At 40.2% G+C, this 17,720-nt stretch overlaps 1 protein-coding gene across 2 annotated transcripts in view; it reads right to left on the reverse strand.

Annotated features, from left to right (window-relative positions):
* The window catches only part of IL20RB (interleukin 20 receptor subunit beta), a 29,712-nt gene extending 17,216 nt beyond the window's left edge, over positions 1 to 12,496 (reverse strand). The window contains exons 1-2 of one of the 2 annotated variants that reach the window (XM_074370841.1): positions 12,248 to 12,496; positions 359 to 485 (exon numbers count right to left, since the gene is read on the reverse strand). In XM_074370841.1, coding sequence (XP_074226942.1) covers positions 359 to 485; positions 12,248 to 12,320 — 200 coding nt within the window. In that variant the 5' untranslated portion in view covers positions 12,321 to 12,496. The remainder of the gene's footprint in view (positions 1 to 358; positions 486 to 12,247) is intronic. The other variant, XM_074370846.1, reaches the window with a different exon arrangement.
* Positions 12,497 to 17,720: the final 5,224 nt, after the last annotated feature.

Below are 17,720 nucleotides of genomic sequence, written 5' to 3' on the forward strand. Positions count from 1 at the left end.
TGAGGTCTCCACCACCCCCAAAGGATCTGAGTCTCCAGTGATTTCTCCACCTTAATTCAGAGTCAAACTGATTTATTCTTAAGATTTTCTTCAGCATGGGACTGACTCACTGCTGAAAAGAAGCCTCACCAAAATGTGCTTATACATATCGTGTTTCCGGGGAGCCCACCGTCAAATCCACAGGGCAATTTCCCTCGCTGCTTCAACCCTCTCACTGCCCTTGCAGACAGAGGGGGCAGATCATAGGACATCTCTCCCTGGGCCCTCAGTGCCTTCTGGAGCTCGGGGATGAGGGATGGGCCTCCAGGAATTAACTACTGTCTAAAGGGAAAAAACGCAAAACAAAAACAAAACTCACCCCTGGTACTCAACAGAATAGTGTATTATTTCTTCAGGCACGACCACCGGGCTCCATGTCAAGACATGCTTCATGTTGGTTGATTGTACAGAGAGGTTCTGAGGGGCAGGCAGGACAGCCACTGCATCTGGGATCAAGGCAGGTGGACAAGCCAACCGGTGAGCTCACGTCAGGGAAATGCCACAGCTTCAAGCTAGCTCCTGGTTAAGGCCTCACGTGCTTAGGAACTAGAAACAACTCTCATTTGACCATACTTGTGTTTGTGCTAAATTTTTGCTGTTATCATTGTACTTCTGCCTTTGGCGATAGAATGGCATATTCATATTAATAATAATAATGGCTAATATTATTAAGCATTTACCATGCTCTATCTAGGCCACGTGCTAGACTGTCACATAATTATCTCATTGAATCCTCACGACCGTATAGGGACGTAAGGACCATTAGTTTCTTCACTGTACAAATGAGAAAACTGAAGCACATTATGTACAATCTTTACATCAGACTGACCCAGATGTAGGCCTTGACTCTGCCACTTAGGAACTACGTGACCCTAAGTAAGTTTCATAGACATGAGCCTCCCACCCCTACATGGCAAACCTGTACTGGCTCCTGCCAGCTTCTCATCCCCATCCTCTCCTGCCACTGCCATCCTCAGGTCCCGAAGCACTTTCCTTTGTGTCCCCCAACAAGGCCAAATGGGGCAGTGGCTGCCACCTGGGAAGGGCAGGCTCAGGTCTGCTGTGGAAGGAGTCTAGTCTGAAGGGCACCAGGCCGGCTCAGAGACTCTGCCGCAGGCAGACTGCAGGCCCCTGAGCCAGCCAGGACACAAGCATCTGCTCACACAGGTGGGTGCAGTGTGCCCAAAGTGTGCACACAGTCGGTCTACAGTTTGCACACAGAATCACAGAGGCCTGTGAGGCTGAACCGGCCCTCATAAGGACTCTGGGTAGCCCCAGGGCTCATCGTTGCGTGTAACCCATCATGCAGTCTGGATCTCCTCCTATGGTCCTTCTCCTCCAACTTTCACACGCTAGTCTCTCAATGCCCAACACCTGCCTCCCTTTGCTGTTACAGTTGCAGCGATACCATCACCAGCACCGTGTGTATGGGGCTGGGGCCCTCGCCTGGGACTTTTCATCTCTCTGCCTGTCTCCAGATCGGCACCTGCTTTTCGTTATCAAGCCCTGTGACCATGAGGGGATGGGAGCTGCTGGGGACACCCTGCCTGGTGCCCACGCTTCTTCTCTAACGTAGGACCCTGGAGATGCCTCTCATCTCACCCTCAGCGTCCACAGCCTGAGCTGTGAGGAAACACCTGGGGTACCCACAAGGGAGGCTTCCTGCCTCACCACCCTTAAACTTGTAATCACCCAAGGGATGACAAGGGAAAGGGTCAGCTGCAGTGGGGTAACATAGGAGGGCGGGGCATGGTCTTCTCTGACATCCTTCCTCTTGTAATGCCAACAAAACATTTGCCTAGTCAGACATGGGGGGAATATAAAGCTATGTAAATATAAAGATTAATCCATAATTCTAAAACTCTCAAAAATGAAATCCTCCAGCCCAGATGGTTACACTGGAGAATACTGTGAAAGTTAAAGAAAAATTAACACCAATTTTATACAATCTCTTCGAAAAAAATAGAAGAGGAAAGAGCACTTTCCAAATTACTTTATAAGGCCAGCATTACCCTGAAACCAAAATCAGACAAAGATAGCACATATTTTTTTTAAAAAGACTATAGATCAATATATTTCATGCACTTAGATGCAAAAATCTTTAACAAAAATATTAGCTATAAAAAATTAATAAAATTTAAAAAGGATTATATACCGTGATCAAGTGGAATTTATTCCAAGTATTCAAGGCGAGTTCAATATTTGAAAATCAATTAATGTAATCCACCATATCAACAAGTTAAAGAAGGAAAAAAACATACAATCATATCAATTAATACCAAAAAAGCATTTATAAAATCCAGCACCCATTCGTGATTTATAAACATAAAACAAAAACAAGGCAAAAAACAAAAGTCTCTTCAAGTTGAGAGCAGCAGGGAGTTATCTCAAATTGATAAAACACCATCCATAGAAAAACCTACCGCTAACATCTCACTCAGTGGTGAAATACTGAAGGCTTTCCCCCGAAAATCGGGAGTAAGACAAGGATCCTCACTCTCATTCCTTTTATTTGACATTGTACTAGAAGTTCTAGCAATTGTAATTAGGCAAACAAAGGAAGTAAAAGGCAGTACAGATTGGAAAGGAAGTAAAAAATCTCCCATTTGCAGGAGACACGATATAGGAAATCTCACAGAATCCACCCCTCCCAAAAAAACCTCCTAAAACTAATAGTGAGTTCAGCAAGTTCATAGTATACAAGATAAACTTAAAAAATTAGTTATACTTCTAAATACTAGCAAGGAACACTTGTACACAGAAATTTTAAAATACTATTTACAATCACTCCCACTGCCCCCAAAATGAAATACTCCGGTGTAAATCTAACAGCACACATCTAGGATTTGTATGGGGGAGACTTCACGATGCTGGTGAAATATTTCAAAGAAAATCTAAATAAATGGAGAGACATACTGTGTTCATGGATTGGACAATTTGACATAGTTAAATGGTAATTCTCCCCAAATTGACATACAGGTTTAATGTAATTTCTATTAAAAGCCCAGCAAGTTTTTTTGTAGATATAAACAAGCTTTCTCTAAAATCTATAAGAAAAGGAAAAGGAATGAGAATAACTAAAATAATTTTGAAAAAGAACAAAGTGAGACACACCAATCTACCCAATTTCAAGACTTACAGTAATTAAGATTGTGTGGTATTGACAAAGGAATAGACACAGATTGATGAAACAATATAGAAATCCCAGAAATAGACCCACGCATATATGCTTAACTGGTTTTTGGCAAAGGTATAAAGGCAACTGAATGAAGGAAGGACAGCCTTTTTAGCAAATAATATTAGAGCAATTGGACATCTGCAGGCAAACAAAAACCTCAACCTAAATCTCATAACTTATGCAAAAATTAACTCAAAATGGATCATAAACTTAATGTAAAACTCTTAAAGTTTTAGGAAAAAACACAGGAGAAAATTTCCAGGGCTAGACAAAGAGTTCTTAGACTTGACACCAAAACGAGGTCCATAAAAGGAAAAATTTATAACTGGGCAGCATCAAAAATGAAATCTCTTGCTCGACAAAAGGCCTAGTTAATAGGATCAAAGACAAGATACAGAGTGGGAGAAAATATTTGCAACCTATACAATCTCACAAAGCATACATATCTAGAATATATATATAAAGACACTCTAAATCCAAAAGTAGAAAAGCAAAAAATTCAATTAGAAAATGGACAAAAGACATGAAGAGACGTTTCACCAAAAAGCACATACAGGTGGCAAATAAGTACATGAAAAGATGTTCAGCATCATTAGCTGTTAGGGAAATGCAAATTAAAACCTCCATGAGATAGCACCACACAGCTATCAGAATGACAAAAATGTTTTTAAGTGACAAAACCAAATCCTGATGAGAATGCAGAGAAAGTGAATCACTCATACATCGTTGGTGGGAGTGTGAATTGGTACAGCCACTCTGGAAGACAGTTGGGCAGTTTCTTGTATAACTAAGCTTGTAATGACCACACAGCCCAGCAACTGCACACTTGGGCACTTACCCCAAAGTAATGAATGCTTATATCACACAAGATATGCACGACAAATGTTCATAAACAAACTGGAATCAGCCCAGGTGCCCTTAGACAGGTGAATGGTTAAACCAATTATGGTACATCCAATAAATAGGAACCAACCATCACAACACAAAACAACTTGGATGAGTCTACAGGGAATTATGCTGAGTGAAAACAGCCAATCCCAAGAAGTTACATGCTGTATGATTCTACTTATCTAACATTTTGAAAAGACAAAATTTTAGAAATGGAGAACAGATTAATGGTTGCCAGGGGTTAGGAACAGTGGGAAAGGTACAGTAGCAGGGACTTATAAAAAGGCAACAGGAGACTTTTTTGTGATGTTAGAGTTGTTCGGTATCTTGACTGTGGTGATAAATACAAAACTACACACACACACACACACACACACACACACACACACACACACACGAGTGCAAGTAAAAGTGGGGAAATACGAATAAGACAGGTGGATTGTATTAATGATGTCAATATCCTGGTTATGATATTATACTATTATTTTGCAAAAGACCATTGGGGAAACTTGCCTCTCTGTATTGTTTCTTACAACTGCATGTGAATCTAGAATTACATCAGTAAAATTTCAATTAAAAAACACAATCATGTAAACAACAAGGTTCTACCATAGAGCACAGGGAACTATATTCAATACCTTGTAATAACCTATAATGAAAAAGAATATATATATAACTGAATCACTATGCTGTACACCAGAAACTAACACAACATTGTAAATCAACTATGCTTCAATAAAAGAAAAAAAAGTCATTACACCTAAAAAACCAACATTAATTCTGATTATCTGAATGACAGGATATATTTTAAAAGACCATGATGGGATAAACTGAAACAGGATGAAATGTACCCGCTGAAAAAGTTAAGTTGGACAATTAGGTGCAGTCAATTAAATCATTGAGGGAGACCTGTTAGGGAGAGACCTCATGATTAAGACATTCATCAAGGCTTTAAGCAACACACTGAGGTTGAGTTTTGGGGTATGCCTTTCTTCACAAGGGGCACACAGTCGGGACAACAGCAAAAGATGTCTCAACATTTACATGGCATCATTATGTTATGCAACAATTTGCAACTGGTGTGACTGTCTTCTCCTACATGAGAAGTTCCAAATCTAACCCCATTATGGAAACAGTCCTAAATCTGTCTCCTTCCTGTATTAAGATGAAAATTTTCTGAGCCCTACAGGCAACATCTCCAAGATCCTCCTGCCATTTGTACAGTATATTCCAAATTCCATCTTTGTTCTGCTGGTTGATGTTCATGTCACACACACACATACATTGGGTATGAGATGGAAAAGCAGTAATGCCCATAAACTACGGCTGCCAGGGGACAGTTAATCAGGTTCCACGGTATCGTGCACTGCAGGAAGAAGGACCCATTTTCTGCTAGGACACTAAATAGGAAATGACTCTGCAAAATAGGAACTATGTTTTCAGCTCAGACTCCAAGTTGAAAGTGACTCCTTTCCCCTATAAACGGTGTAAAAATCCCCTCCAATTGTTAGAGAAGTCTCACGGTGGTCCAGAGAACACAATTAAATGGAGAAAAAGAAGACTTTGTTCTCCACACTGCATTCTCATTAACAAGAATTGTCATCTATCAGCCATGTGTATTAACGTCAAGTCTCTGAAGAAACCAGTTAATAAGAGTCTCTACCTGATGTAAATGAGCAAATGCAGAAACAAAGAGTATAGTCAAGGTGAAAGGGGAGAGCAAGCTTTAAGTGTGGACAGGAAAGACATATTGGCCACAGGGAGGAGGGTGCAAAATCGGGAAGAATTATTTCCTCAGCCACACTGAATGGGAATTCTCAGTGGAGCTGGAGGGAGAGACGAGAACCCTCTGTATAACCGTTTGGTACCTTGTGAGTAGTTACGCTCTTGTTACTATAGAGAATTATATTACTCTCACTCTAGCAGTCTGACTCTGGTATCTCAAGAAGGCCCACTGGTTGGAGCCTCTTGGGTGGTGTTTCCAATACAGACTTGAGCTGGGCAACTGTGATCTGACAATTAAGAATATGAAAATGAATATATGTATGTTCATGTATGACCGTAGCATTGTGCTGTACACCAGAAACTGATACAACACTGTAAACTGATTATACTTCAATTTAAATATATATATATAAAATAATAAATAGATAATATATCTTATATTTAAAGTGCAGTACATAAAAGAAGGCATCTAGCTTCGCTGTAAACTTAAGTGAGTTGTTATTCAGAATCTTTGTTCAGCAGATACTGCTGCTTGTTCATATCTGACGATATGGATTTCTTTATTTAGCTTTTTCATAACTATCTTCATTTTGGTTAGTCAGAATAGATGCTTTTACTGACTTGTGGTCTTTTGCCTAAGGCAGACTTTCATTTTTCAGTTTTTGGCTTCCAGAGAAGAATCTGAATTTGTATTTTTCACTGCATGAAAGGGAGACATATAATCAGAAAGAGAAATTCTGGAAGTATGTATATTTACAGATCAATAACCATAATAAAATCTCCTTTTGTGCTTCGGAGGGAAAAAAAAAAAAGCTTCTGGCACTCAATGTGGGGAAACGAGCTAAGCAGGATTTTTGCCTAGAGCCGCATTCACGAAGCCGATCTCTCTCTCTTGAGGCCTATTAGTATTCTATTGCTGTTGTAACAGATTCCCACAGTTACAGTGTCTTAAAACAACACAGATTTATTATTTTCCAGTTTTGTATGTCAGAAGTCTGTCACAGGTCTAACTGGGCTAAATCAAGGTGTTGGCAAGACTGTGGGCTCTAGGAGAGGCTGTTTCCTCCCCATCCCCAGCTGCTGGTGGCCACCCACCTTCCTCGCACACCGTCCCCCTTCCTGCATCCTCAAAGCCAACATGACTGGTTGAGTCCCTTTCATGCTTTGAATTCCTCCTGCCTCTTTTTCTGTCTTATCTCTCTCTCACTGCATCTAGGAAAGGTTCTCAGTTTTGAAGGATTCATGTGATTAGATTGGGCCCGCCCTGATAATCTGGGATAATCTCCTAATCTCAAAATCCCATAACGTTAATCACATCTTTTAAATCCCTTTTTCTGTAAAAGGTCACCTAGTCACAGGTTCTAGGGATTAGAATGTGGGCGTCTTTGGGGGACCATTCTTCTGACTACCGCGTGGGGCCCTATGAACTGACACCACCCCCCTAAAATGTCTCCTTCAAATGCAGTCAATTATTTCAAGAGATCACCTTGTCTGTGATCAGAAGAAGAAAAGAGCAAGGCTGAGCTAGGACATGGCTGCTAAGCAGGTTGCTGGCATCACTCGCTGCCTCTGTAACAAGTGCCCACATCCCAGCTTCGAAGGGACAGCAAACCAATTCATGCCTCAGGAAAGTGATCCATTGCTTCAGTCTCAAAGTATGGTTTTTGGAGCAGCGGCATCACATTATCCAGGAGCTTATTAGAAATGCAGACTCTCAGTCTGCAACCTAAGCCCTACTGAACCAGAATCTGCATTTCAACAAGATCCCCCGGGCAATTCATACTCATAGTAAAGTTTGAGAAGCACAGGAATGGAGAGGTTCTCAACTCTGCCTGCTCATTATAATCACTGGGGTGGTGGCTTTTTGTGGGGTTTGGGGGGTTTTTTAAGTTTTATTTGGAAAGAATTTCAGAGGTACAGTAAAGTTGCACAAATAGTCCAGAGAGCTCCCATGTACCCTTCGCTCAGCCTTCCACATGTACATCACCATTGCACAAATAAGAAAATGAAGGTATTAACATTGGTGAAATACCATTAATGTAGCCTCAGTCTTTATTCAGATTTCACCAATTTTTCTCCTAAAGTCCTTTTGTGTGTGCATGGGGGTGGGGGGGAGGAAATTAAGTTTATTTATTTTTATTTTATTATTATTATTATTTTTTTTTTAATGGAGGTACTGGGGATTGAGCCCAGGACCTCCTGCATGCTAAGCACCCACTCTACCACTGAGCTACACCCTCCTCTTTCTTTCCTTCTTTTTTTTTTTTCAGGAATCAATCCAGGATCCCACATTTAGGTGTCATTTCTAGCTAGTCTTCTCCAGTCTATCCTCAGTCTTTCTTTATGACCTTGACATTTTTTAAGAGCACTAGTCAGTTGTTTTATAGTATATTCCTCAGTTTGGTTTTGTCTAATGTTTTTTCATGATTTGATTAAGGTTATACATTTTTGGCATGTACTCACAGGGAGTACATGATGTTAATATGGCTTATTACTGGTGATGTTAACCTTGACTGCTTGGTTAAGGCAGTGTCTTCACTGTAAAACTACCATTTTCCCCCTTATAATTAATAACTTAGGGGAGATACTATGACACTATGTAGATATTCTGTTTCTCCTCAAACTTTCATCCATTAATTTTTGCATCTATTGGTGGATATTACTTGCAACAATCATTGCTAGTGGTGATTTTCTATGTGTTAATTGAAATTCTGTAAGGAAGAGCTATTCCTTCTCCACCATTTGTGGAGATTTGTGATATATCAGTATGGACTCATGGAAATTTATTTTATTCTATTGTTATTTATTTTGTTGCTCAAATTGTTCCAGCTTTGGCCATTGGGAGCTCTTTCAGACTCTCTCTTTCCTTATTATTTTTATTAATAGGTTTCTTATTTGGGGAATAATTTTAGAAAGAAATAAAAACTATAGACTGTAAGTAGACAGAGTTTTTATACACCCTTCCTCAGCTTTCCCTAATGCTAACATCTTATATAGTCATGATACATTTGCCAAAACTAAGAAACCAACACTGGTACATTACTATTAACTAAACTCCAAACTTTATTTGGATTTTGCCAATTTCTCCACTAATGTCCTTTTTCCATTCCAGGATCCAATTTTGGACACTAGTTGCATTTTTGCTCCCATCCTTTTTGAGCACTTTCTTCCTTACCACAAGATCCTCCAGACTTATATTTTCTCTTTCCTGTTATGAAATAAACCACTTCTCTAAGGAGCCCCACCCAGGAAGTTTTTGGTAGGGGGGAATCCCAAAGCCCAGGCAGCACCCTAAGTGAAGTCAGATCTCTGTCTGTGAAATTCTGGCATTTGGACTTCTAAAACCTCCCCAGGTGATTCCAATTAGCCTTTGAGTTTGAAAACCACTGATCTCGACCTTACTTCTGGTAGCTGAAGAATAGTTAAAACTATGAATGATAAATTCCCAAACGTCAAAGACCTAAGTGTACTTTCCAGCAGGTTCTTACATTCCCTGAAGACAAGGGACTCTGCTTTGTTCATCTCTAATCGCACCTAACCCAGAACCTGGCGCACAGCAGGTGCTCAGAAATGCAGAATGAATGAAAACTAACAGGTGAACCAAATCTTGGTTCCTGAGTGACATTAGCCTCGGCCTGACTTCTTTTTTCCTAATCCCTGTCTATCTCACATTAGACCTTTGTGCTGCTCTGAGGTTGACGCTGAACACCTGTATCCTAAAATCTCAAGGCAGCACCATGGAAAAAACATAACGGCTCCCAGCACGAAGCCCTGGGGCAAACTTTCCAGGCAGAAATTCTTGCATCTCCTCCCTGACATCTCGCTGGCTTCCCCTGACTGCTCCTGCTGTCAGCTCCCCTCATTTGGGTCCTCTTCTGCCACCTTTATCTCCAACCACTGCTATCGCAAATGTGTCAGAAAAGGTAGCCACGTCTTTATTCCTTTTGCTTTGTCCCTCCGACCTCTTTCTGGCCTGCTTCAATGTCTCAGCTTCTTCTGCAGGGAAGTACAAAGGGCACAGGCTCTTTAGCCAGCCAGACCAGAGTCAAATCCCAATCCGCCGACTCACGAGATGTTATACTTGGGCAAATAATGGAACCTCTCTGAGTCTCTGTGTCCTAGGGTATAAAATGGGGATTATAATCATCTACCTTGCAGGATGGAAGTGAGAAGTCAAGAGAACATTTTTGCTGATCTAGAGCACAGTGTGTGCTCATAAATGGCAGTTGTGATGGTCATTGTTATTATTACTATTATTAATGCTATCAATAAGTATTAATATTATTAATTTCATCAATAATTATTATTTATTATAATTATTAATATTATTATTTTTGTTGATATTAATTATTATTATTTCTAGTGGGAATCGTTGAACAGGACAAGGCAAGGCAAATGAATTCTATAAAAGAGAGCAAGAACGCTACCCATCTGTCCCAGGGATCTAGGGTAAGTAATAGAAGTTCATTTAGAATTTCCAGAATTCATTGCAGGCTCCTACATAATCCAGAGGAAATGATCAAAACTGCGTAAAGGCGACCTCAGCTAAAGCAATTATCTGCCGACACCCTATCTGTTTGCATAACCAACAGATGATAAGTAACCTGGGGTGGGCACGCTGACATCTTCACAGCGCCTTTGTTTGCATCATCTCTTGTGACACCTCCCAACTTCAAAGTGGCTATTTTGACAGTTTTACAGATGAGGAAACTGAAGTGATGTGATGTGAAACTGAACTAGCAAGTGATAAAAGCCAAAACTCACACAAAAGTCTTTCTGGCTCTGACATCTTTGTGGTTTCCATCACTTTTTTTTTTTTTTTTTTTGGTTGGTGGGGTGGGGTAGGTTTTTTTCTTTTTTTTCCCCTGTGTAAATTTACAGGTGTCAGAAGAGCACATTAACCTCTGGGTCTGTTTTAAAATAGTTTTCAGTAAAAGGCTTAAAATATTGGACTGCCTCATTGAAGAAAATGTTAAATTAAAAGATGGGTGAAGGGGATCAAAAAGTATAAATTTCCAGTTATAAAACAAATGTCATGGGTACGACACATTTGAAAGCTGCTAAGAGAGTAGATCTTAAAAGACTTTGTCACAAGAAAAAAATGTGTAACTATGTATGGTGACAGCTGTTGACTAGACTTACTACAGTGATCATTTCATAATACATACAAATGTCAAATCATTATGTTGTACATCTGAAACTAACATAATGTTATATCTCAATTATATCTCAATTTAAAAGAAATAGGGAGAAAATGCTGGCCTTTCCCCCTCTCATTCGGTCTCCCTATCTTCTCCCTCTGGCTTAGTGGAGGAGTGTTTTCCTGGCAACTTGTTTGTCCCACCAGCTAATCAATCGGTCAACTAACTAACCAGTCAACCAACATGCTTAGCCTATGGTAAGGGCTGTGGGGACACCAGGAAAGATGGTCAGGCCCTGTCTTCAGACCTTCAGTGCAGGAAACAGAAGTAACTCACCGAAATAGAGTGCATGCGGTCAAGGGTTAAAGGAGAGAGGTCTGGAAAGGGTCTGTAGGTGCAGGGACCCATCTGGAATCATGATGGGAGGATGGGTTTGGGATGGAGTAAGGGACTGGAGATTTTCTGGTGGGAAAATACAACAATAAAGGCCAGGAGGAGGAAATGAGGGTATAACATGCCAGCCGTGAAGACTCCAGCTGCATGTGGCCCATACTTGTTTCCAAGGAGTAGTGAGAAATAGGATTGGGGCTTGAATATAGTGGGTCATGAAAAAAACAGCAGATCTGAACATCATGTGCTGAGACATGGAGAACTGTGAAGGGTTTTCAGCTAGGCAGGCATAGATTTGGTTTTGAAGTCAGTTCTAAACATTTGCTAATTACCCCGGCACTGATTTGTTACCTGATTTAAACTTACACTAGAATACGTAGTTCTCGGTGTTAAAAAAGAAAAGAAAGAGAGAAAATACTCTAGACTCCCATCAACACTGCCAAGTGCCCACTACCTTAGAGTATTCAAATGAGAAATATCTCTTAAACGTGATTTGACAGGAAGACACATCAAAGGCTAAGGAGCTGCAATTTTGAAACAATAAAACACGTAGATGCAAGCAGCCAAGAGTGGAACAGAGAAACTTGAGTAATCTTACCGGCAGGCAAAATGCCCCAAGCCAATTTTTTTTTTAAATGGTACGAAGTACTTGACTGCTACCTTTTCTGCAATGACCACAAGAGAAATCCAATTTTTATGACTTGTACCCAATATTAAGGTTGCAAATTATGTCTTTTTATTCACATGTATTTTGTTAGATAGAGGATTTTTTAAAACAGACATAAGATGTTCGATGCATATACTGACACCTCAAACCCCGGGAAAGTATTTTTCACCTTCTTAACCTATATTTGAGTCCCAGACTATTGGCCAGATTCATACTTACCTATGAGCAAACAAGGAATCAAGGCGTAGGAAAACCACATGATAAGACTTGTCGAGATTTCTTCCAGAACCATCGTGAGGGTCTGTGTTTGGCAGACTCAACTTGACCTGGAACGTTGTTTCCTTCCAGAATGAAGCACTCTGTCCATCTCAGCCATTCTTGCTTCAGAACTCAGATGTTGGACCTGAGGTCTGAGTCGCTGTAACACCTGAATCACTCTGAAAAGAAGAGCCAGCCCAGACAGCTTAGAAGAGGCGGGCTGTGAAGCACTCTCCTTTCTGCCCAAACCCAGGTATTGCATCAGGGGGAGTGGCCTCGAAGAGTTCCAGAGAAAGGGCAGCTCTGGGGAACTTATGAATGTGCATGGGGGAGATACCTGGACCATAGGCTCTGTCCTTGAGGACCGTGCTGGTCCCTAGAGGACCCCTTGGTAGTGAGAAGGCAAGATTATTTGATCCTCTCATCAGATAACTATTGTCTTCCAAGTCTCCCTCTTGTGAGTACATTCAAGCTGGGTACTGATCAGCTCTTTTTGCTACATCCTTACTTCAGAAAAAGTAAAGTTAAAAAATTTTTTTTAAATATTTTTCAAAAGTCAAGAGATGAAGAATACATAACTTCATATTTGCTTGCATTTGCAAAAAGAAAATATGGACCGAGATAGAGCAATTACCAAGATTATTTACCCTGGGGCAAAGAGAGTGGGGATTGGAAAGACGGAGGAGGAAAACGGGGACGAGACTCTTTGCAGTATCTTTTGTTTGAGGATTTAAAAAATTGTTTTTATTGTGGTAAAATACACATAACATAAAATTTACCATCTTAACCATTTTTAACTATACAGTCCAGTGGTAGTAAATACATCCAAATTGTTGTGTAACCATCACCACCATCTGTTCCCATAACTCTTTTCATCTTCTAAAACTGAAACTGTATTCAATAAAGAAGAACTCCCCCTTCTTCCCTCCCCCCAGCCCCTGGCAACCACCATTATACTTTCTGTCTTTACGATTTTGACTACTCTAAGTACCTCATAAGTGGACTCATGCAGCACATGTCTTTTGTGACTGGCTTATTTCACTTAGCATAATGTCCCCAAAGTTCATCCATTTTGTAGCATATTGCAGAATTCCCTTCCTTTTAATGGCTGAATAATATTCCACATGCCACATTTTGCTTATCCATTCATCCATTGATGGGCATTTGAGGTGCTTCTACATTTTAACTATTGCTTTCAATTCTTGTGGTGCTGTGTATCTTTTTATACTGTTTGATTAAAGGAGGAGTGTGAGTGTGTTCCTGGAGAAGATCCACATTTAAGGACCAACACAAGAAAAATGAAATAGGAAGATATAAGGGGAAAAAAATAGGTCAGAGAGGTGGTCCTGGGACAAACTATGGTCCTGGAAATGATGAAGCATGGAGTGATCATCAAAGGGGGGTGCAGAAGAGTCACTGAATCAATCACTGGAAAATGTCTCTTGGATTTATGTCACCTAGAAGATCATTTGTAATCTCAGTAAGAGGAGTTTCAGCAGAGAATTTGGATCAGAATCCAGATGGTTGTAGGTTGAGAAGTGGATGAGAAAAGCAGTGCTCTTTTGATGTGACAGGGAAGAAAGCAACTCCATGAACCCCATTTTTATAAAATAGATACAATGTCTTGTATAATAGTTGTGGGAATTAAAGAATGCAGACAAAGCACATCAGCACAGTGCCAGGAACACAAGTCTTCACAAATGCTGTATTAACCATTTGTCATATTAATAATATTAACTATTATTTATTAATTAGGGCTTATTTGCTCTGACTGGCCCTTTGGGGGCTACCCATTTTTCAGTTTGGCCACTGAATCAGCAAAGGCTTCCGGTTGGAGATACCCATTAGAGGGTAGTCATTAAAAGCATGGACTCTGGAGCCAGACTGTCTGGATTGGCATTCGGGCTCTGCCAGTCACTAGTTGTGGTTTTGAACAATTGTTTTAGTGTCCTCATCTGTATATTGACCTCATCATGGTAGAACACTTGGTGCATGCTCTCCTTGATCCCTGAACTCCATACACATTTCCATATATTATATAACTTTTTAAATGAGGACACATCTGAAATTTACTTACTGTAGATCTTAGAGCTAGTCGGGGATGGAGACAGGAATTCTGACAGAGATCTGCCTAACTCCAAGTTCTTTTCACTCACCTTACTGCCTTCCAATTAGCACCAAAGGAGGGCTTACAATGTGTTTGAGGGACATAAAACAGTGAGTGAGTGATCTAGAAGATTAACAAAAGGTTTAGATAACAGACAGACCTCAATATGGAATTCCAAGGATGTACCCATTTAGATTTGGATAGAAGGGGTGAGTTTGCAGTTCAGCATTCCAATTGGGAGAATGGCATGGGCAAGGCCCAAGGATGGAAATGTTGAAGGGAAAATAGACTAAGGATGAAAAGGAAAAGGAAAGTAAACAGAAAATGGGAGAAAGATCAAGACTCATTTAGTTATGCTACGGGGGAAGAAGGAAAGTTGTTCACCAAAACTCGAGGTCTTAAGATAGTTAGCTCAACTAGGCCTGGGTCCCTGTCAGGATGCCCCTGCCCAGAACTGCCATGTTGACAAGGCAATACTGCCTGCCAACTCTTCACAAGCCACTGCAAGGAGTCTCTGTCCTGGGCTCAGCACACATCTAGGGGCACTGAAGGGTAATGCTACCTGCCTGCCACAAGCTTTTGAATGACAGTCCCTCTCAGGACTGGCTGATGAATCAACAAGGCACTCAAACCAGCCACCTCTGCAGGACCCATGCCATTGAGTGAGAACTTCTTGAGGGCTATACCGCACCTGCTAGCCTCTACCCTTGCCTGGACATCCCCAACTCTGATCTTGCCTTTCTCTTCTGGCTTTGAGGAACTTCTCTTTCTATGCACTCTCATCAGCTGGTTGTGATCTTTTGTCTGTGCAGCATGCCAAAACCAAACTATCCTAACCTGTTGCCTGCATTAATTTCCACTGCCTTCCAGAGCTGAAGATGATCAATCATCCGTGTATGAAGATGCACTGGTGGAAGAATGAAGCTATTTCCTAACATAAGGTACACAGTCTAGAAATATGAATTTTTTTTCCTGTTACACTATTTGCCATTTAATTATGGAAGGAAAAGCAAGGAGACACAAGGTTTTTATGGAAAGGTATAGAGTGGGGAGGGATAAAGGAGGTTGATGGTCAAGGAAGACTCCTAAGCTCTCTGAGCCCCATAAGGTTGGGACTAGAATTAAGCAAGGGAGGCACCAGGGCAAAAAATTTGAGGCACTCACTCTTAGGGTTGTGCAAGTGCAGGGTAGGTCCTGGTGCCGACATGGACTACATGGTTAATTAATTCCAATAACCCTTCCTTGTCCTACTTAGCACAGAATAGTTCTCTTCCCTTTACCAAGATTCCTAAATATCTATGTCCTGTGTTTTAGCATCTCACATTTAATTGTAACCCGCTGTCTCAATTTTTTTTTCCTGGAAGTAACACAACACAGGGTATTTAAACAGTAGCATTCTCCTTGTCTTAGATTCTTCTAACTCCCACTTCCACTGAATCTGCTCCAGGTATCACTTCCACAAACTTTCACGCTTTAGTTTTCAGGTTTCTTGCAGCCCTTCTCTGAACATATTTTACTTTTTCAGTTTCCTTCCTAGTTTATTGTCTGGCCACCAGTGAAGAATTTAACCTCCCTTAATCTCAATTCTTTCCTTAGGGTGTGATGAATGAAAACCCTTGTCTGTCCAGCTGTCCTTCTTCCTATAGTTGTAACTGGCTCTTTTCTATGCGACATTCTCCCAACAACTCCTCTTGAGATGGAGAATCAGGCCTTACTCAGAATTGCACTTTGTAGTTAAAAGTTCCACATTTAAATAAAACAAATACCATTTTATTCAATCTTCAAATTTGAAAACTAGAAACAATACTCTGTAATAGTGAAGATCTTAATGTAATGTTCAAATGATTTTGGTTGCTGTATTTTCACTTTCACTCATTTAATCCTAGTCATCAGTGATTTTATTAAGTGAAGCATACGTGCTCAAGACCAATTTAACCAGAGGCCTCCTTTGACCATCCTATACAAATTAACACCCCGCTCTCACTCTCCAACCCTTCATTCTGTTTTTTCTTCATAGCACTTCTCCATCAGGCATTACACCACTAGAAATGTAAGTTTTACGACAGCTTTTGGATGACTTTGTCCGTTTTCTTCACTATCATATTGCTAGATTGGTCCAGCACCTGCACAAATATTTGAGGTGAGTTGCTTGGATGCTGATAAATGTCTCCAAAAGCTAAACAGACACAGGATCATACACATAGATGTTACAGAGAAAACATACTTTTCTTGTCAATACCAAGTAATTAGTATATGCCCTGATGAAAACAGTATTTGTTTTCTACATCCTCTTACCTATAGTCTAGAAAACATACCAAAACAAGTAAAGGTTTGTCATTACTTGTTCTGAGAAAAGGCATGCTTATTCAGGGATTAATTTCTCTTACAAGCATTCAAAAAATATCAATAACCATGCCAGTGTTCAACCTAAAACAGACAACACTTCAGTCTCATTCTGGAATCCACCTATCCCCATAATTTCCCCAAAGCAAATTTTCTACGGAGTTTAAGATATTATCTTAGCCTAGAGATTTATTTAAAGCAATTATCTTAACTACCTTAGATGTTTATTTTTGTCTAGTTTTAATGTTTGTTTTCCTGTTTGAAAGTCATTATCATTCCATGAGGTACAAGAAAACACGGAGAGAGAAAATTGAGTGCTCTTTGTCTTCTGTAGCTGTAACTACAAATAAAACTTGCAACGTTATTCCAAAATAGTGAGACCAGCTTTTCCATGAGCTTTAAAAACAGCTTAAGAAGTAATCTGAGTAGAAACATTTAAAAATCAGCCCGTCCTAAGTAAATTAAATGTTCGGGCTAAGCCATTGCAGGCATCAGGCCAATTCTGATGTTTCTGAGATAGTGAAAGTGCCCTGGCCAACAAACATATTCTCAAAAAAAGACACTTTGGTTTAAAATATTTACCTGTGAGAACACGGCCAATGATAACTAAAACTCCTCCTCCTGCTCTTCAAAACCTCACCATACCCAATTTATGTTCTACTTATTAAACAAGTCTCAGCAAACTCTATATACTTTCAAAAGAATCACTCATTAGTAAACTAGGAAAATACATTTCAGTTCTTCAGTCATTTGGTTTTAGGTCATGTAGCAGCAAGAAACTGAGGTGTGCAGTATGCATAGCATTCTGGTCTGTAAGCGTTTAGAAGTTGAGTCATATAAACTTGCTAAACCAAAAGAACCAGTTTATCAGAAGAGAGGAGCTCCTACACCTTGCCTTGCAATAGAATAAAATATTGGTTTTCCGCAGCTGTAATATGGCATTTTCAAAAAGTCCACTGGATGCTATTCCAAACATAAAACGAG

Source organism: Camelus bactrianus, chromosome 1 (assembly GCF_048773025.1).
Source record: "Camelus bactrianus isolate YW-2024 breed Bactrian camel chromosome 1, ASM4877302v1, whole genome shotgun sequence".
Taxonomy (NCBI): Eukaryota; Metazoa; Chordata; class Mammalia; order Artiodactyla; family Camelidae; genus Camelus; species Camelus bactrianus.